The 21,678-nt window shown below is 43.3% G+C and overlaps 1 protein-coding gene across 7 annotated transcripts in view; it reads left to right on the top strand.

The window, feature by feature from the left end:
- The window catches only part of FBN1 (fibrillin 1), a 217,648-nt gene that overhangs the window by 151,419 nt on the left and 44,551 nt on the right, over positions 1–21,678 (top strand). For 6 of the 7 annotated variants that reach the window (XM_048867767.2, XM_048867769.2, XM_048867766.2 and 3 more), the window contains exons 33-42: positions 8,710–8,832; positions 9,579–9,701; positions 11,623–11,748; positions 13,717–13,839; positions 14,761–14,883; positions 15,984–16,148; positions 16,549–16,617; positions 16,724–16,849; positions 18,423–18,545; positions 20,938–21,096. In XM_048867767.2, the coding sequence (XP_048723724.1) occupies positions 8,710–8,832; positions 9,579–9,701; positions 11,623–11,748; positions 13,717–13,839; positions 14,761–14,883; positions 15,984–16,148; positions 16,549–16,617; positions 16,724–16,849; positions 18,423–18,545; positions 20,938–21,096 (1,260 nt within the window). The other variant, XM_048867780.2, reaches the window with a different exon arrangement.

Raw genomic sequence — 21,678 nt, 5'->3', positions numbered from 1 at the left:
AATCCAGCATGAGCAAACACAGACAGCCCCTTCCCCCGCCACCCCACCATGCTAGTTCTGATCCAGCTGGAATGCTAAAGCCATGGCAGCGTGAGTGGAAGGAGAGGCTAGTCACCCTGAGTACATACTTGTCCAAGACACACTATTTTTAGTGTGCCAGCTTGATCAGTGCTAGTGTGGGTATGTCTCCTCGAGCTGGAATTTACATCTTCAGCTCGAAATATTGAGTATAACTACTCTCTCAGCCACAGAGTCACATAGCCAGTCACAGCCAGTGCAAGGGGGAGAGGAGGGCTTGACATTGTGAAGAGAATGGAGAGGGAAGCTGAAAGGTCTTGGTATCTCAAGAGCAGCTTCTTTCTGTGGGGAGGAGGGTGGCAGTAAGGGAGGGGCCGGAAAGCCTGAAGAGCAGCTGCTTTGACTCTGCAGGTTATTGGGGAGGGGAAGTATGTATAGTAAAGCAGAGGGAAACGCTTCTTGTAGTCCACCACAAGGGGCGCTGCTGTGCAACTATCTAGTTAGCTCAGCAGCTCGCCAGGCAGAGAGGGCTGGAGTCTGCACAGACCTGCAGGTTGTGTACAGGAGGGGACAGGCTCGCCTTACGTGTAACTGGCTTTGTGTACAAATGCTTGGTCAGCTGGTGGCCCAGCTCAGGCAAGAGCATTACTGAATCAGGGTAATGGAAAACATTTAAAAACAAGAAAATCTCATCGGGTTAGAACTGCATCACTTAAGGTTGACTCCATTCTCGCTGTGCTCTCCCAGTAGCATTCCTTGTCCTATCACAGCTGGCTCACTGGGATTACTGCTGTGTCAGCATCCCACTACTACTGAAAACACAGCTAGTGGGCAGCAAATGAAGACAAAAGGGACGTGAACAGTGTGTGAAGGTGATGGGGGTGTGAAGGGTGACAGAGAAATGAAAACTGTCCCAAGCTGATGGCCTAGAAAAGGGATGATTGTACAGTCCCCACTGCAGTCAAAATTTGCACATTCCTGGGCATTAAAATAAAAAACGCTATTTGTCTATAGACTGTTGAACTCTCCCATCATTCTCTGCACAAATCTAGTGTTACAAGCCAGAGTTCCTGTGACCAAGCAGATGAGCACTGTGGAAGCAGCATTTAGAGCTGGTATCATAGAAGGGATTCTGCACTTGTGCTGAACAGCACCCTGGTCATAGCGCATAATTCTTTGCCTCGTATAGATAAGTCAAAATCATTCACTTTTTTAAAAGAACAAGCACTCCTGTGAAAAAAATTACAAAAATGTGTATGGATTTTTGAAGGGGAGGTTCTCTGTTTCCTGAGAACAACTAAATAATGTCCTCTGGGTTACATTACAGTTTTGTCTAAATATTTCACCTCCCTTGTTATTACTGATTGTTTCCATTTTAACAAGTAAACATGTTGTTTCCCCCAATCAGTTAGCAGTATTCAAAATCCACCCACTGCCTTACATTCTCATCCCACACAGATGTTAGGTTTTTTCCCTTCAGTTCTCAGTAAGAATGTGGACAGAGTTTAGGAAAACAGTTTGTTTTAAGCAAAGATGTACATAGTCTATGAAGCCAGTCTAGGGAGAGTGCTACAAATGTTTCGTTTTTATTTACCTATAAAACAGGCTTTCCCATAACCAAATTAGGTGAGCTGATTTTAATTTTTCATAGAGGGAATGGGATGTAGTTGCTAGAGAAGAGGATTGTGGGTCAGGTATAGAGGTGCGCAGAGCCCCTCCCCTCATTCCAGATTGTGCAGCTGTCTGCAAAATTTCCCATCACTGTGTGTGTGCACATTATGTGGTGGGGAACATAAATTCTTTGTATTCATGCACAGGTAAAATCCTGTATTGGGACAAACTCCCCTTTTCTTCATTGTGGTTCATTGCCCATGCCTAAGAGTTGCCTGTGAGTTCATAGTATCCCACTCTGGTTGATTTAAAGCCATAGATTTACTGGATTTGATCTACATATGCTGTACACAATGAGGGACAAATTCAGCTCTGACTTATGCCCCGTGTATCCTATCCTGTTGCCACTGCATGCATGCAGCTTCTATTGATGTCAATGAGAGTAGTGTGGGGACTAGATAAGCTCCTGTTCTTGCAACAGGTTTGCTTGGGGTACACATTAGGGCAGAATTGGGCTCAAGCCGTCAGAGCATTGAAGATGAATGTTTATAAAAGTCAGGTAACGAAAGCAGCAGAAAATAAACCAGCCTTCTCCACAGCAGGTTCAGAGAATTGAGAAAAGTTCATTAACAGAATGTGGGCACAATTCTGTAGTTCTGACTCAGCCAGGACTCCCAGTGAGATCAGTGGGAGTATGGGTTGAGTAAGGAGTGAGCAGCATTGAGCGCCATGGGTGTAATAGAGACATGGCCAGCGTCAGACTCACTGGGGCCCAGGGCAGAAAGCCCAAGCCCTGCCATGTGGGGCTGAAGCCCACGCCCGAGGTTTTCAACACCGTGCAGTGGGGGGGTTTGGGCTTTGGCTTTAGCCCTGTGCTGTGAGTGCGGGGGTCGGCCTGCTCTGGCTTTCTGCCCTGAGCCCCAGTGAGTCTAAGGCCATCTCTGCCGAAGCCCGAGCCCCGCCACACAGGGTTGAAGCCAAAGCCCGAGTAACTTAGCTTTGCAGGGCAATTGCTGTGCTTGCAACCCCCTAACACCAGCCCTGAACAGAGAAATGAATTAGAGCAAAAAGCCCACTCCCACCCATCCTTGTGAAGATGATTATATGTAAAAGAGTGGTCAGTATGACTGTTAATTATTGCATACCTGAAAACAAACATATTGCAAAAGAGTATGGTAAAAGCAAGGATCCAGCCCTGCAGCTGTCACTCAAGAGCCATCCCATTGACTTAGAGTAGCCCTAACTTTGCAGCTTGTAAAATGTGCTGCATTCTTAAGCCTGGTTTCAGAGGAACAGCCGTGTTAGTCTGTATTCGCAAAAAGAAAAGGAGTACTTGTGGCACCTTAGAGACTAACCAATTTATTTGAGCATGAGCTTTCGTGAGCTACAGCTCACTTCCCTCTCTTCCTTGCCCCTCCTCTAGCCTCCATCCATTAAAAACACATTATGCCTCAGTCTGGTGGCACAGGAGAACTCTGATGTCAGTGAAACACATACATTTCCCCTTATGAATTTGGGAGCAGGCTATATCAAGTTCAATACTAAATGATGATAATACATCAAGTGGGGGAAATATAGAAAGCTGATGGTGTATGTCAAGCAAATGAATTGACCCATGTAAAACTGGGAGATGCTCACCGTTATGTTGAATAAAAAGCAAGACAGTTCCCAAAAGAAGGTAATGGTTTCCTAGGCCACTCACTGCTTGCCAGAGTCAGGAAGTCATGGGGCTAAGACCAGGAAAAATTAAAGTTCCCCCCGCTAGGTTTCTCTAGTTGTGTCAGAGGATGAATTTCAGCTGAGCTCTACTTTTCTACGCAAATCCATTTTCTACAAATTGCTTCTGCTGACCCACCTGCTGATACGGGATTTTCTCCATCAGGCAGGGACCCAGGAGGGCATATGCCATGTGACTTCTATGTGACCTTCTCCATAGAATCTGGGCACAAACTCAAAATACAAATGGAACATCAGTCTGATAAAGTTGACAGATTTTCAGAAAGAGCCAATAAATAAAAATCAGAAAATACTTTTATGGAAGTTTGCAGACATGAAAATCATAGAATATCAGGGTTGGAAGGGACCTCAGGAGGTCATCTAGTCCAGCCCACTGCTCAAAGCAGGACCAATCCCCAACTAAATCATCCCAGCCAGGGCTTTATCAAGCCTGACCTTAAAAACCTCTAAGGAAGGAGATTCCACCACCTCCCTAGGTAACCCATTCCAGTGCTTCACCACCCTCCTAGTGAAAAAGTTTTTCCTAATATCCATCCTAAACCTCCCCAACTGCAACTTGAGACCATTACTCCTTGTTCTGTCATCAGCTACCACTGAGAACAGTCTAGAGCCATCCTCTTTGGAACCCCCTTTCAGGTAGTTGAAAGCAGCTATCAAATCCCTCCTCATTCTTCTCTTCTGCAGACTAAATAATCCCAGTTCCCTCAGCCTCTCCTCATAAATCATGTGCTCCAGCCCCCTAATCATTTTTGTTGCCCTCCACTGGACTCTTTCCAATTTTTCAGCATCCTTCTTGTAGTGTGGGGCCCAAAACTGGACACACTACTCCAGATGTGGCCTCACCAATGCCAAATAGAGGGGAACGATCACGTCCCTTGATCTGCTGGCAGTGCTCCTACTTATACAGCCCAAAATGCTGTTAGTCTTCTTGGCAACAAGGACACGCTGTTGACTCATATCCAGCTTCTCATCCACTGTAACCCCTAGGTCCTTTTCTGCAGAACTGCTGCCTAGCCATTCGGTGCCTAGTCTGTAGTGGTGCATGGGATTCTTCCATCCTAAATTCAGGAATCTGCACTTGTCCTTGTTGAACCTCATCAGATTTCTTTTGGCCCAATCCTCCAATTTGTCTAGGTCCCTCTGTCTCCTATCCCTACCCTCCAGTGTATCTGCCACTCCTCCCAGTACTGGTGGCATGGCTTCTCCATTCAGGTGCAAGGAAATGCAGAGGGTTCCCAAAGCGTGAGCAAAGCTCTGATGATGTACCACTAAATAGGTCTCTGCCATCTCTGCTTTCTGCCCTGGATTTTCAGAACATGCAGAAATACACATACGTAATTGGTGTGTGTAGTCATTGTGCATGCATGTTAGCTGGTTATTTGTTCAAGCAGTTGCCACTTTTGTGAGCATAAGTGCAGTAATTGCATATGCCAGTTGTGCGTACGTATTGTTGCTCATGCACAATTAGAAACATTTGTGCCTCTGTGATTAATGGGAGATACCTTATTTGTTACTTAATGCATGAGAACAATGAATATTAGAAGTCAAAAAGAAGTAAAATAGCTCACAGTAAATGAAGACTGACAGTTTGTCCCCACTGAGCCTGGAATTGCTATGGTGTCAGAGCTGCCTGTTATTTACCAGGAGCATAGTCATCTGCTATAGTCAGACAGCTCCCTTGTAAGTGTCAATGGGAGTAATGTGATTACAAAGATGAGAACACGTGTGCTGTGGTATGGGCGCACAATGGGACCAGCTGAGGATGCGGTGTGAGCCTTAGATTGTAATTCCTTTGTTTTTGTTGGCTTCCCATAGCGTTATATTTAAAGGGAAACTTTCACACTGGAGGAAATTTAGGCAAAGAGAGTGTTTATACAGATCAGTGACTTGACCTTGCACTCTTTATTTTAGTAAGAATCCCACTAAAGTCAATGGGAATTTTGTTGGACTGAAGTCTGGTGTCAAATTCTGGCTTGGCTAGCATTTTCCTGTGTTCTCTTTGCCCCCGATTCTAGTACTCTTATTCCAGTTGAGTGGTGCCTTACTCCTTGAGCAGTGCCATGCAAATATATGGAACTATTTGTAGAGTAGGGCACTTCATACTTTGAGGAAAGGTGGCAGAATCTGGCCCTTTGCTGTTCTGGGAGAGATCCGTTTCACTAAAAGCTTTCCCCTTCAGAACTCACTTTCTCTTTTGTATGTCATCCTGAGAAGTCTGAATTCAATACTTATGGCATCCTCAGGCCAAATTAAGCCCCAGTATAATTGGACACAGCTCCCATTAATTTCATTGACCCCTTTACACAGGGCTGCCGTTAGCCTGTAGGTTTTTTTGCCATGGAAAGATTGGACCATTAGAATACTAAATAGTAGGATATAACTAGACCCAAGTGGAGTGAATGTCCATTCGTTCCTTGGCATTGCAAGACATGATGAGAGAATCAAGCTTCCAGCATCTAGCTTTATAAAAGCAGAAGGATGGACCCTGCTCCCAGTGGGGTCAATGGGAGCTGGACTGTGTCTGTGATCAGGTGATATAGGTCTGTTTACTATTTCTGAAGTTGCCTTACAAAATTGAATCTGAATATAACATAACTATCATAACTATTGCATGCAAGTTTCCATTTGGTGTTTACTGGTGGTTTAAAAAATTCTTGGCAGAAAAATCTGGCATGATGTTGTTTTTTTATGTTGTTTTGTTGTGCTCAAAAGGTTATAAAGAAGCATGTGATCACTTGAATATTTCAGAGCCTCAAGTAATCAAATACAGAGCACCCTTAGTATTACCAGTGGTTTAACAACTTTTTTAAAACATTCATGTCAAGATTAAGGATGCAGACAGCTTGCCTGTTTTTTCTTGTCACTACATACTGTAGTTGACCGCTGGAACTTCTTTCTCGCCTTTCTCTTCACTCTAAACCAAAATTAGCTTTCTTGACCACCCTTAAGGTCTTTAATAGACACTTGTTTCCTGCCTAGGGTAATATTATCATCTTACAAGTTTCTGCACATGATTAAGGAAAATATGTTATAGGGTTATCTGTTCCTGGCCTTGTTTTTAAACTTTTTTTTAAAAAGTGCTCATTTGCATGATTTCTAGGATTGCTAGTGTTAGTCTGCATTAATGAGAAATGGACTCAGGCTGCCAGATTCAGATCTTGATATGGACCCCAGCAACCAAATTTTGGACCAACCCAAATACTGGGGATGTTCATGTCAGGTTTTTGCTTCAGACTCCTCTCTCATTTTAGTAGAAACGCCACAGAAAAAATTGGACCCTACCTCCTCCATTGCTCTGTGTAGAGGAAAAAAAATAAAACACAGCAGGCTCAATACTGTCACCCAAACTTGCAAAATGAAGGGAGTTGGCCTGCATGTCCTCAGTTCCCTCTTCCCAGAGTCACAGCACCTCTGGAAGGGGGAGGATCTAGGAGTGAGTTCTCTAGGTAGGTTTCTTCCCCTAAGAAGGGCACAGATCTTACAGTCTAAAAGGCAAACAGACAGGCAAAGAAAGAGTAGAAGAAAGGAATACAAGAAACAAAGCAAGATGGTGTTTAGATATACCTTGATGATACAATAGTTAGCTAATATTTAAAAAAAAATTGGAAATATAAAACTCTCCCCAGTTGCTCCTCTCCCTAACTGGTATTAGTTGGACAATTTCTGTTAGGCATGATAGTAGATGCATTGAGATTCTTGGGTTTGGGGCTGGGAATTTCCATGGTTCCTAGTCCAGATCCCCGACCCTTTTTAATCTACCCCAAGAGGAGAGTGGGTTGGGTTCTCTGTATGTTAAATCATGCAGAGTAGGGTTTTTTTGCCTTCATTTTTCCTTTCCATCGGCTGTTCTGCAGAATGGGATGATTTGGCGTAAGTTACCACTAAAGGCAGTTTAAAGGGCTGGAAACAACTGACAGAAACTCTAAGAGGCTTGATGTGAATTCTAGACAGTTTACATCTTGTATGGAAGTAGAACAAAACACACCTAGAGTCCTAGGATACAGTAAATGTTGTAAAAGCCATGGCTCATGTGTGAGAGAATTCCTGCAGCATTTGTTTTAGTTACCAGAAATCATTTCTAAAAACATTCTTTGAGTTTATACCAGTTCTCCAAGTGCTTATATTTAGCACTAATTTTGTGTTGTGATAAGGAAAGAGCTGCATTAGGTTTGTTTTTCTCTCTCTACAATTTTACACTGCCCAAGAATCAAAGTAAGGGGAAAACAACAAGTGCTAAAATGGAATGTGCTGGCAAGCCTGAGGTTGAGGAATAGTATAAATGGCTATATGTCTTCTTTAAGGATGGTGTCCTTTTCTTCCCTTTGTTTAGGTGTGTTGGGTTCCTGATAAATAATACTTCCAAATACTCTCAGTCCTGTGCTTTTCTCCCATCTGCCTTCACAAAAGGACCAAACATAGTGGGCCAAATCCTCCCCCTTCTCCCCCATCTCCCATTCTATCTGCTTTGCATCACTCTGGCAGTGCAAACATTGGCTTTACTGGTGGTGGGGGATACCCTTGGCATGCTAGTGGAGCAGAGCTGGCATATAGCACCAATCCCATTCATGCTGTATGGAGTATGCCCAGTGCTGCGCCCCGGTGATCCCTTGCTGGAAGAATGGCCTCTTGGGGCCTGTGACTGCTCAGTGCAATTTAGAGCAGCCCTGAGCCCCCAGCAACGCCCAGGGCTTGGGTGGTAACAGTGTAATGCAGACTTTGCCTCCTTTTCCTCAGCTACCAAGTACAGCTCAGGATACAGGCTGGTAAAATGTCAGTGTCTCCCTAATGTAGGGTACAAATCCTGGTCCTCGCACCGGGTCTGAGTTAAACGGGTTTTGCCAAAGGGCTTTCTAAGGCTGTCTGGGGGAAATAGAACCCCAGGCTACGGAGCATCTGCTGCAGCTTCACTGCTCTAGCAATCTCCATGGCTGCTGTTCCCCTTCTTCCTGGAGGCCTGTGAATCCCCATACCAGCACTCTTCCAGCATCACACCAATGAAAAGAACAAATACGGCACTCCTTGCACTGCTGATGTTACTGGAGCTTTAGAGTTTATTACACCATAGGGCTCCTAGGTGCTGTGTGCTTCAAAAGTGCTTCTTTAAAAACTGACCAACCTTCCCTCCCCCCGCCAAACAAAACACAAAATAGTAGGCCAATACACGTTTGAAATAAGTCAACTATTCAGTAGCTTTTCTTTGCCATGAGTCTTTCTTTTATGCCTAATGCTTAAATGCTACTAGCAATTAGAAGCAATTTAAGAAAAACGTAGTCTTGCTGGACGTAAGAAAAGTTTGATGTGTGAGCTCTTTCACAAACACCCCTCCCCTCCGTGTTATTACAGATATCAATGAGTGTGAAATTGGAGCCCATAACTGTGACAGACATGCCATATGTACAAATACGGCAGGGAGTTTCAAATGTGAGTGCAGCTCAGGTTGGATTGGAGATGGCATCAAATGCACAGGTGAGTTTCATACATTATGTCTGATTTAGCATTGTAAGCCATCAATAAAAGTGTTTAGACAGCTGTGGAAAGCAACATTGTATCCACAACTTTAAAATAAATTGCCACACATATTAAAGATGTCAGTTTATCTTACACTACAAAGGAAGAATTCACTGTCATGTGGAAGACATGTCAGCATGAACAGTTTCTCTTGCTTGGCTTGCAAGGCTGGTGGAAATGAAGCAATGTATGGAGATAGTTTGTGCACTTGAAGGGATATTCTGATTCCATTGAAGTCAATGGGAGTTTTGCCATTGACTTCAATGGAGCCAGCATTTTACCCTTTATCTTTAAGGGAGGGGTCTCGGTGATTCCCAAGTGACACAGACATCCTAGCAAACTTTCTTAGCTGAGTTGCAAATATGCTGGAAATCCGTTTTTCCTGTCAGAGAAGAATATCTGAGTGGGGAAGGGAAGTGCCTGTCATGAACAGAAGAAAAAAGAAATCTCCCTTCAAAATGAGAGAGAACAGCTAGACTGCCCTAAACTACTGAATGCACCAAGCCAGAATATCCAGTGATAAATGCCGGGTGTTTTCTTAAAATCTGTTAAAACATGTCAAGTAAAAAATCATGAATGTGTGTTTTTTTGTTTTTGTGAAAGATTATTTAAAGTAGAGTTTCCCTGTGCTATGAATTGAGGATTTTAAAGGTTGCATTGACGATGGATTTGGTTTTACTAATGCAATTTTTGTTATATTAAAGATCTGGATGAATGCTCCAATGGAACACACATGTGCAGCCCACATGCCAATTGCAAGAACACAATGGGCTCTTATCGTTGCCTTTGCAAGGACGGCTACACTGGGGATGGCTTCACTTGTACAGGTGAGCTTTCTTTTGCAGTGATGCAACTCTCCGCATATAATACCCATGAATCTTAGTGACTAGTTCTAGGGAAAATTTACCCACTGCTTATAGGTAGACTAATTTAAATGTGCAATGTTGGGTCGATATTTACAATTGAAAACTAAAACCTGATCCTGCAGTCTTTCTATGCCCAGAATTCCCATTGAATTGGACTTATAAGTGTGTATCAATTACAGGATCAGGCTTTGGCAGCGTGAGTCATAAGACCAAAGTGTTTTCTTTGACACTTTCCAGCCTCATGTTAAGGTGTATTATGATATGTCATGTTGCAATGTCTCCCATTTCAGGTAGCATGACATCATCTGGCAAGAAAAAGTTGACCAGTATAACTTGACAGCATTTTTTTTTCCCTTGTGAAGATGGAAGGTTTTCATGGCTGTTGCTTGTAAAGAGGTGTGGGTGGCAAACTTATTAAAACAGTGCATGGCGGTATAACTGGACCAGTTAATAAACCAGATTATTGGCCACCCACATAACATTTGAGTAATGGGGCACATCTGTTAAAATTCCTTTGTATAGTTGCCTAAAATGTTTTTTTTTTCCTTTTCAGAAGTGAGCATGTGTTCACTTCCCTCTTATTGTATGATCAGCATAGTACCCTTAGGATGTGGTGCTCATACATAGATGGGCCAAAGTAGCTACTTTTGAATAATGTCTTGTGTAAATTGTCACCAGAGACATTCCCCACTCAGACTTAAGTCTTCTACTCTGACCACAGATAAGCATGTCACATCAGTCGCTATTGCTACTAATTTGATGTAGAAGTTGATAGGCTGCAGTGTAAACCCCTACAATATATAGAGCTCTAGAGAGTAGGCCAGATCCTCAGCTTGGGTAAATCAGCAGCGCTCTGTTATCTGTCCTGGTTTACACCAGTTGAGAATCTAGCACCACGTTTGAAGTTAATTACATTTGAATTATTCTGTTAATGCTCTTTATACAATTCATTCTTGAATCTGATTCAGCTTCTCAAATGGCCTTTGTAACCTCCATTTTTTTATTTTCTAGATGTTCTTCCTTAATTTTGAGGTGTATATGGACTGTATCTTTGGGGAGGAGGGGGTTAATGAGTATTAATTAAGTTTCTGGATTTTGATAGAACTCCTCTTGAAATGCTTGTACTGGTTATTGCTCACGGGTTTGAGAGCTGGATAGAATTCGCTAGATGAGTACTGTGCAGTGTTTCCAGCACACCTGTGGCAATGTGTGCACATCACTCTTGATAAGCAGTATGTTCGCTTTTCCAGTCCTGGATTTCTATAAGCTGAGACTGCCAGCCAAACTGCATTGCAGCAAATGTGCTGTTTTTGTGATGTGTAAAATGTCAGCTAAAGACTAAGCGCCAAACTCTCTGAGAGGTAGTGTGGTCCAGTGGCTAGGGCACTGTTCCCAGCTCAGCCACTAACCCGTCGGGTGACCTTCACCACTGTCTGGCTCTGTCTCCACTCCCTCTCTTTGTCTGTCTTTGCCTTGTTAGAGTGGAAACTCTGTGTAGCAGAGACTATTTCTTGCTATTTATTTGTACATTGTACAGCACCTCGTACAATAGAGGCCTGATCTCAGCTGGGGCTTCTAGGCTCTGCTGTTTCACAGCAGTCACCAATCTCCCTCCACTTCTTGCTAATTTTAGCCACTTTTAAAAATCTAGACTAATTGCTTCTTTTTTCTTTTTCATTGGAAATTTTATTTTCAAAGTGACAGAAATGCCCCAAGCCTTTTAGTATGACAAGACCGGCACATAACCTGACTACAGTTTCTTCTGCAAATGTTCTCAGTTAATGTAACAGTGAAGACTTTTGGATATATATGTGTCTTAGCTGAACTGAACATCAATGAGAAAAATATTTACAATATAATGCAATTCCTCTTCCTTTAACAGACCTTGATGAATGCTCAGAAAACCTGAATCTCTGTGAGAATGGGCAATGTCTCAATGCTCCAGGAGGGTATCGCTGTGAATGTGAAATGGGATTTTTACCAAGTCCAGATGAGAAAGCATGTGAAGGTAATTCACTGTAGCCTTTAAATAACACTCTACAAAATCTGCCTGAATAATATTTTATATTTGAAAAATGTTGCAGTTGGTTGCAGTTGTGTTTACTGTTGAAAACTGCATTCACTTCCAAAATATTTTAAGGTAAAGTTTTTTGTTACTTTCTTCAGTTCATGCATCTGGACACTGATTTTGGTTTCAGAGCTCTAAACACGTAGCTATGGAGAATAAGAACAGCTCTCTGAGGAATCTTTTACTGCCACAAAGCTAGTTATTCACTGGTCTGGTGATCCAAAGGCTTTTCAGCCACTACTTCCCCTTGGTCGCTTTTTTTCCTGTCTCCCCTTCTGCTCATGTCTCTTCAGCAGAGATTGTCATAATATTGTCTTTAACCTATAGGGAGAGCAGTGTGTGGGAAACAAGGGACTGAGCCAATGCCCACTGAAGTCAATGGAAAGACTCTCAATGACTTCAGTAGGCTTTAGATCAGTCCCAGGTCCGCTGAGGTTCGGTAGTTGATAGCCAGCCCATTCTGAGCAGCTTCTGTGAAGTGCAAAAGCATATATATGGCAGCCCTGCAGAAGGGCACAGTTTATTAAGCTAATAAAGAGACAGATCTGAGGAAACAATGGGGAATTAAATCCTATGCATGTGTGATCAAATTCGAAAGTGTGTTGCCAGTCAACTCTTTGCTGCCCTTTTATATGAATTTTCAAGCGCTTAAGCTTTGCTAGTGCAAATACTTGTGAACAGCAAATGTTTGCTGCAATCATGTTTCAAATTGTATATTTGATTGTAACATTTGAAATCCACAATTCATGTTGTAGTGGTTAGTAATTTAAGTCATCCATTCAAGGAACATGAGACACTATATGACAAATAACCTAGACAGCATAAATGTAAAATTTAAATCTTGAATTTTCTCAGTTAATTGTTTACAAACTACTCAAATAATAGAGGGGAAGTTACTTTAAAAATCACAAATAATTTTGAGTGTTGAAAGGATGTTAAAATTTTGCAATCTGTTTGCTAATAGAACAAGAAGAGAAACATAACGAATGAATAACTCCTTGTGAATTGTTTGCTCAGATCCATAAATAAATGCTTTTTTTCCCCAAGACTGAGATCTTTCAACTCAACCATCCTAAATGCATTATAGGTACTGGTATTTGATGAAGTTCATAAGTACACTATAAATAGGATTTGGTACTTTTTCCAGCAAAATTTGTTCCGTGTATTGTTTCTTACTTATAAAGGAAGAGGCATGAATTATGAAAGTTAAAATTCTATGTAAACTAAAAACAAAATTAGATATCTTAGTATTTCAACTCTGAATCCATTTACTTTGAAACTATATAATCTTCAAACTAACTTTAAAAAGCCTGCATGATGCCTCTCTCCTGTTGCTACAACAATCTTCTCTTGAAGTCTCTGGTGTGTATACTAACTGCAGAAGTATTTTAAAGTCCTTTGTAAACATGTTCTCTTTGTTACTGGATCAAGTTAGTCATTCATTATGCAGTTCATATAAGTATACTATAAACAGTGAGTCTGATACTGCAGTCCTCACTCAGGCAAAACACCATAGAAGTTACACCCAAGAAATAAGCACAGTATGTCTAAAAATCTGTCATATGCAGTGAAACTGAATAAAAGGTGAATTTAATTTCTTTGCAAAAGCCTGTGCGTCACTTAAGTCCCACTTAACCCTTCAGCCCCTTGTGCTGGCCATCTGCATAGAGCTTAATTTCACTTCCAAAGCAATTTAGTAAGGGGTTGTAGTTTGGACCCTGTTGCCTACAAATGCAAATCCTATATATTAGTATTGCAAATCTAAAACATTTTACAAAACATGCAGGAGCAGTCAGAATCCAGTTCCATGCTTACTTTTCTGAATGCTTATTCAGACAAGTTTTTAGTCTAAAGTTTATAGCGAAAAGATCACAGAACCTAATTTTCCCCTCCTTTTTGTTCTTACAGATATTGATGAGTGCTCCCTTCCTAACATCTGTGTCTATGGGACTTGTCATAACCTCCCCGGTCTATTCCGATGCGAGTGCGAGACAGGCTATGAACTGGACAGAACCGGTGGTAACTGCACAGGTGAAGACTGATTTTAAGCAAGATCATTTTTAACATAGCTAGCTGTCAATGAACTGGGCTGCTACCTACGGCATCCATCATGTCAGAGGGGCAGCTGGGCCAAATTTGAGAGTTGTTATGACCCAGTGTGTCAGGTCACAATGCCATTCACTCAAATGCCAAATCTGCTGCTCTACGACTAGGAGGAGGCAGCAGCACACCGAAGTTTTGTCGAGAGTGGCAGACTCTGGAGCGGCCTCTGAACATAGCTGTTGTTATCTTGACCAACTCCTTAAGCAAAGCTTTAGCTATATCATAACAATGAGATTATAAATAAGAAAGTATGGAACTGCACTAGATCCTTCAGTGCAAAACAGCACAGTGGGCAAAATAGGGACAGTAGGAAGTCACACACAAATATTTTGCCTGATTTTGGGGGCTGTGCCATCATCCCCGAATCTTTTCCCTGCTGAGGTGTGAATCTCTGGGGTTCCACTGGTCAAGGGAAGAGGGGATTGATGGAGAAGAGGTGTCGCGCCTTCCCTTCCACATCTCCCACAGGTTGGGATCTGCTGGGCCCTGTAATTTCTGCTCCCAGAGACATATGGAACAATATAGCCCTCAAAATGATTTCTCTGCTTGATATTTTTAACCAATGTGATTAATGTTTTGGCCTCTCTTACAGTGCATTTCATTTTGTAGAATTATTTTTTCTGGCAAAAATGGAGTATTTCTCAGTGAAATATTGAATTCATGTCGGACTAGTGCTCTGCTTCCACAGTTTCAGTGATTTTTTGTGTGTAGATTTCTGTAGAGGGAACATAAACCCCACAACAAGCAATGGAACTGATTATTTCCTGAGACTGACAGTCTGACACCTGGCATGTTGTTGGTTTAGGTGGAATATTGGGGAATTCGCTAACTGCCCCCTTGTTGTTTCAGATGTTAACGAATGCGCAGACCCCACAACCTGTATCAGTGGCACGTGTGTCAATACCGCTGGTAGTTACACCTGTGAGTGCCCTCCTGATTTTGAGCTGAACCCCACCCGTGTTGGCTGTGTTGGTAAGCTGTCATTTCCTGTATTATTTAGAGATGAAGTGGCACAAAGGGGCAGTAACTCTATCTTAAACAGCCATCTGAGGATTCCCAGGGTATGGTGGAAAGCTCTTGGAGCATACTCTGCAGTTCCCACCCTACTGCTCCAGCCTAACAGGGTGTGGCGGAGGGTAGGGAATGTGGCCTGAGCAGTACTGCACTTCAGCCTTTCCCTGCTGCCAGAACAGCCCCTTGGGACTCGCTGCAGCTGTGCTCAATTTAGAGGCTGCTTTAAATTGCACCAGGGCCAAACCAGCCTCTGTCTGGCCTTAAGACTGAAGAAACACAAAGGTGTGGCATAAAACCAGTAGTACACCCCTTGGATCCTGCTTTGAGTACAACTCGGCCAGACTTAATTATCATCATCAAAGGAGATACTCTTGTGAGTAAATTCTGAAGGATTAGGCCCCAACTTTCTCAGAACCTCCCTGTAGCTCTCTGGTCCTGGATTGTTTCCTTCAGTTGAAATGCATTTTAATTTCTAAGTATATGTGTTGAATAGATGGTTTCATTTGTAAATCTCAATTTCAAGGACAGGAAAGAGTAGCAGTTCCTAGGATTGGAGGAAGGTGCTAATACAAGGATGTGAGAATAAGAATAGGCACCTAAATGATGAAGGACCTGGGTCTGCCACTCTTGCTCAGAAGTCCCTTAGTCTATGAGCAGTCCCACTGATTGCAGTGAGACTGTTCGCAGAGTGAGCCCAGAGTAAATTACTTCCAACCACAGCTTTCTTATGTGAAATGAGGGTAATTTGGAGTGCTTGCTCTCTCTCTCTCTCTCTCTCTCTCTCTCTCAGCATTGAGACTGCCCGAATATTATTAATTCATTTATTTGTATTACCATAGCACCTAGAAGCACTAATCATGGACCAGGACCCTGTTGTGCTAGGCACTGTACAAGCATGGAACAAAAAGATGGTTCCTGCCCCAAAGAGCTTGCAACCGAAGCATAAGACAAGAGACAATAGATGGGGACAGACAGACAGAGAGGGGAAGCACAAGGAAACAAAACTTTCTTCCCCTCCATCAGATGTAATATATGTTTTTTGTGTGCGTTTTGAATAGACACACGTTCTGGCAACTGTTACTTGGATATTAGACCGCGAGGAGACAATGGAGATATAGTCTGCAGCAATGAGATTGGGGTTGGTGTTTCCAAGGCCTCTTGCTGTTGCTCCCTGGGGAGAGCTTGGGGGATTCCCTGTGAACATTGCCCACCTGTGAACTCAAGTAAGTCAGCTTCACTGGATTATGCCTAGCCATATATGCATGCATCTTTCTGTCTCTCCTATTTTCTCTAGACAGTGGGAGTGCTAGTAAAATCATGTACTGGGTACATACAAGTACTAAATTGCCTGAAAATTACACCAGTTATGGTACAAAATCTGCTGGTGCAGATATTATCAACCAGCAGGTGTATTGTAATGGCTCTTGCATAGTTGTGCTATTGCTTGGACAACAGACTCTGTGTTAGCCAATGAGAAAAGTGATACCTGATTTTGCACAGTGGGCCCTTGTTTTAGTATTAGGCTGTTCTATACTGTGCTGTAATAAGCTTTACAAGTTCAAAGATCATTGTGATGAAGATGTTTCAACTATTTTAGGTTCATAAAATCTCTTTTGTTTTCAGCTGAATATAAGGTTCTGTGCCCTGGAGGGGAAGGATTCCGACCAAACCCTATTACAGTTATATTGGAGGGTAATGCTTATTTTTTTCATGCTTTTACATGTCTTAAATTGCAACGTTCTGTGACTAACTTGATTTTTCATGGCATGAAATAATGTTGGTGTTTTTACTTTGTTAGATATTGATGAGTGTCAAGAACTACCTGGACTTTGCCAAGGAGGAAAATGTATTAATACGTTTGGTAGTTTCCACTGTCAATGTCCAAATGGCTACTATTTGAATGAAGACTCTCGAGTATGTGATGGTATGTAGTCTTAGGGTTTACTTGGCATGGGCATTTATTTCTTACCAACTATTGACAACTGAACATCCATCAAAATTATCTGTTCCTTAAAAGTACACCAACAGTCAAACCAACAGTGTAATTGCAGAAATAGTAGAGCTGGACAAAATTTTTCCTCCAAAAAGTTTTTCAACAGAAAATTCCTTTTTGATTAAATGGAAATTTTTGCAAATGTTAGCTTAAAATTTTCTGGTTTTCATCAAAAACACAAAATCTAACAGTTTTCCAGTTGCATAAAAATATAATTTCTTGATCATCTCTACGAAATAGCTGTTTGCTGATGGACAATATAGTTCTTTACATGACCATGCACTAAAACCAACAAGCAGCTTGCTGCTTGTGTTTGTTGGGCTGGCTGAAGTGGCATTGTCCATTTTAACCATAGCTTATTGTCCGTCTTCCTGCAGGCTAAAGCGTGATGATCTGAGTCTCTGACTGAAAATATTTGTCATATTACAACCTTCCCTCTCCCCTTCTCCCCTGCCACTGGTAGCATGCATTCAGAACATCACAACCATATACTTAAACCCAGTCCCGCAGCCATCAGGTTGTATTTTGTACAAAGTTTTAGCCCAACTCCCCAAATCTGATCACTAGTTTTTCATTTTCCAGGTTGCCTTCAGCCTCCCAGCTCATTGCTATAATTGTTTGTTTCTCATAGGCCCACAACGTGTTGAGCCCTGTGCAAACCTACAGGAAGATTCATGCCCTGGAGAGCTTACAAATTAAAAATCAGACACAAAGACTTTCCATGAAGTTCTGCACCATATAGAGCTCAACATCTGGTTTCCTGTGCAGTAGAGAGGAGATATAAATCTACCTATCCCTATAGATTGTTTAAAATGCAGAAGGCTACTTAGTGTTTTTTTAATATATTTTAAGCTTCCAGTTTTATCCTGTTCCTGTGGCTTGGAACCCCTTGGTGTGTGTGTGTGTGTGTCTGGGTGTCATCATTTGATGGGAGCAGCTCTTTCACCTTTCCTGCTCAATAGCTCAAACTCCCTAAAGGCCTGAGCAGTCCACTGCAGCATCCTGTGTTCAGATGGGCTCTCTGCCTCTGTCCACCAGTTGTAGGCCCCTGTCAGACTTATGGATGCGGACACACCTGGACAGACTGATCACTGAGCCCTCTTGTCACAAAGAGATAGAGAGACCAGGAGTGTAGAATGTGTGATCTGTCCTGAAACCACCTTATTTCAAAGCATCTCCAAAATATTTCTAGATAACAGGTGCAGAGAGGAAATGGATTCTCACTGTTCTGAACCCATTGAATATGCCAGGGGCCCACTCCCCTGGCTAGTTGTGAGGCCCTTAAGGCTCACCTATAGACCTGTCTAATCATGGAATCACCCCTTCTGCCATGCAGGCCTGCCCCATCATGACCCAGCTGCTCAGATTTCCTTTAAGTGTCCCCAGCGAGTACATTGCTACCCTAAGCACTGCTAAAAGAGGTTAACCCAAATTCACTGATTCACAAAAGAAATTTAGACCAAAATCTGCTGCAATTATTTAATGTCTTATTGTTTTCTTATAGATATTAATGAATGTGAAACACCTGGCATTTGTGGACCTGGCACTTGTTATAACACTGTTGGGAACTACACCTGTATCTGTCCTCCCGACTACATGCAAGTCAATGGTGGCAACAACTGTATGGGTGAGTTTTTTAAAGTGTTCCTTCTACATTGTATGTCAGGGCTTCCAATGATGTAAATCAGCATAGCTCTATGGAGTTCACTTAGAGAAAAGAATTACCATTGACTTGAATGGAGTTAATGCTGATTGACACCAACCAAGGTTCTGGCCTATTTCTTTATTTGTATTAAGTCAATGAAGACAGGTTGTTGTCAGAGCTTTACTAAAAAACACAATTCACAGATCAATGTAGAGTGTTTAAATCCGCATAATGACATGTTCCCATTTCCTTCTACCCACAGCAGAAAGTGTCATATGTACTCTTTGTATGGCATGAATTTCGCATTTTAATCTCTTGGCAAGGTTGAGTTTTCATGAGCCATATCATGCTATTGATCTCTGCACAGGCCTCCCAACTGGAGAGTTCATTGTAAAACTGTTGGCTGGCTGTAATGCTTTTATGGTGGTAATTCCTAACATCAAGGGCTTGTTCTTGCTCTCATTGAAGTCCATGACAAAACTTCCACTGACGTTAGTGAGACCAAGATCGGGCCCCAAAAGACCAATAACCATATCTTTGTAGAGCATTAAGGCCAAATAGCGGCTGTAAAACCAGTGGCCGTATTAGGAGTGATGTACACCGCCCCAGCGGAGCTCACAACGGCATTGTTAGCCATGGCTGCACACTTGTCCTATATCTCCCACTTTGGGGAGTCCAACACCAGTGGTGCTGATAGAATCCCAGACTCCTTGTGATGCCTGTCTTGTGCTCAAGAGTTGTTACAGTGCCTCGCCCTTGCTCCAGACCAGAAGATGGAGACGCCCGTGACCAGTGATGAGCTGCCAAAATCTTAAGAACGGGTTCCCTCCTCACCCCTTGAGGGGGTCGTTGCCCATCCCCGGGACTCCTGCCCCATCCACCCCCCTCCCCTGTCCCCTGACTGCTCCCCACCCCGTGCCCGGCCCCAGCTCGCCTCCGCCTCCTCCCCTGAACGCACCACCCTGCTCTGCTTCTCCGCGCCCTCCCTCCCCCCCAGCTTCCCACGAATCAGCTGTTCGGCGGGAAGCAGGGGAGGACTGAGAAGCAGGCCGTGCTTCCCACTCAGGCTAAGGGTGGCGGAAGTGAACTGGGATGGGGAGTGGTTCCCCTGCGCGACCCCCCCCCCACCCCGGTTACCTGCTGCGACGTGGGCAGCCCTCCTCGCGCCCCCCCGAGCTCACCTCCGCTCTGCTTTCCTGGGCCTGAGCGGGAAGCCATGACTTGCTTCTCAGCCCGCCCCGGCTTCCCGCACGAACAGCTGATTTGCGGGAAGCCTGGGGAGGCGGAGAAGCAGAGCGGGGTGGCGCGTTCAGGGGAGGAGGGGGAGCAGAGGTGAGCTGGGGTCGGGGGTGGGGCGGGGAGCTGCCAGTGGGTGCTCTGCACCAACCAAATTTTCCCCTTGTGTGCTCCAGGGCTGGAGCACCCATGAGGTCGGTGCCTGAGGCACCACTTTTGGCTGGTTAAATTTAGAAGCCCTTTTAGAACCGGTTGTCCCTCATGGAACAACCGGTTCTAAAAGGGCTTCTAAATTTAACAACAGGTCTAGCGAACTGGTGCGAACCGGCTCCAGCTCACCACTGCCGGTGACCCTTGCCTAACAACCTGTGCAGGGCCAGGCACAATCTCACCCTGAATATGTACTGTTGTAAAATAGTGCATACAGTAGCGGCCTGCACTATTTATAAGGACATTTATCAAGAGAAGATGGGCCAAATGCTCCTGTTCCTGACGCCACACAACCCTTGAACAGTGTCAGTGAGTACAGATTTGGGTCCACCTCTCAAGATTTATCACAGCATAGAAGCTTTGCAGTAACTCCCCTGAGGTTTTGGGTGGTTTCTGTACTGTGTGGCAATCTTGTTTCCTTTGGTTTCAGTTTAGCTGTGTTTGGCCTCCTCCATCTTTCACTTTGGCTTTTGAGCTGATACAGACCTAAAATCTCTATGCGTAATTTGGGAAAACCACTGAGTTTCACCTGGTTTTGCATCAGAATGATGTGAAGTCATAAACTGTGCATGATTTTAAGATCAGCCATAAATGTGCTCAGCTTTGCTCAAGTCTGGGCCAGGGTTTGCAGGCCTTAGTGAATTCTTTGGTGAGTCTGATCTGAGTTATGGCCAGTTTTACAACAAAAATAAAAAAAAACACCCAAATTTTAGGGGTGACTCCATAAGGGCTGGGGGTGACTAATATAAAACACTACAGAACAAGCTTCCTTTGGCGTCCGCTTGAGGGACTAGAAGAGGGGACCTAGTGAAGGTAGCATAGAACTGTGCTCAGGAACTTTGGGAAAGGAGGCTGTCTAATAAGAGCGGGCTCTCATAGGCACTTCATGTATTTCAGTACTGTCATGATATTTTTGTTTTCTTTGCAGATATGAGGAGGAGTCTGTGCTACAGAAATTATTATGCTGACAATCAAACCTGCGATGGAGAACTGCTCTTTAATATGACCAAGAAGATGTGCTGCTGTTCCTACAATATTGGCCGTGCCTGGAATAAGCCTTGTGAACAATGCCCCATCCCAAGCACCGGTACGTTTAATTTGAAAGCAAGCTGAAAAAGGCCCCGTTAACAATAACATTACTGCAAGCTGCTATAAAATGAATTGCTAGAGAGAGGAAAGTGCTATGTATTTTGTACAATTGTGTGCGTATATGTGTACAAATATTACAAGTATATGTATACAAATATACACATATTAAATAATAAATTTCTCATTATACTTTGTGCCCTGGAGATGACCCTTTTAAGTAAGGGTTGAGGCACATGAGTAGGTCACTGTAGAGCACTCTGCACTCCTGCTGCTATGCTCTGCCTGTTCTGCGAATTACTGGAGGACTTTGTTCTGCACGACTGTCCATCTGCCCCCTTTGACAAACATGTATAGGCCAGATGCTATGGGCCAACCAAGCTGTGTTTGGCATGTGACCAGGAGCGGGGTCATAGGTGGTGCTAAGACATCTGTATGTTCCCCTGATCCTGGGGCAGCCAGGCCCAGCGCAGTCCTCATCATAAAACACAATTGTATTTTATCCATGGCTGCCAAGAGACCCCAGGAGCCTTTCCGTAGAATCATAGAAGATTAGGGTTGGAAAAGACCTCAGGAGGTCATC

Source organism: Caretta caretta, chromosome 10 (assembly GCF_965140235.1).
Source record: "Caretta caretta isolate rCarCar2 chromosome 10, rCarCar1.hap1, whole genome shotgun sequence".
NCBI lineage: Eukaryota > Metazoa > Chordata > Testudines > Cheloniidae > Caretta > Caretta caretta.
This window is presented reverse-complemented; position numbering and strand designations above follow the sequence as displayed.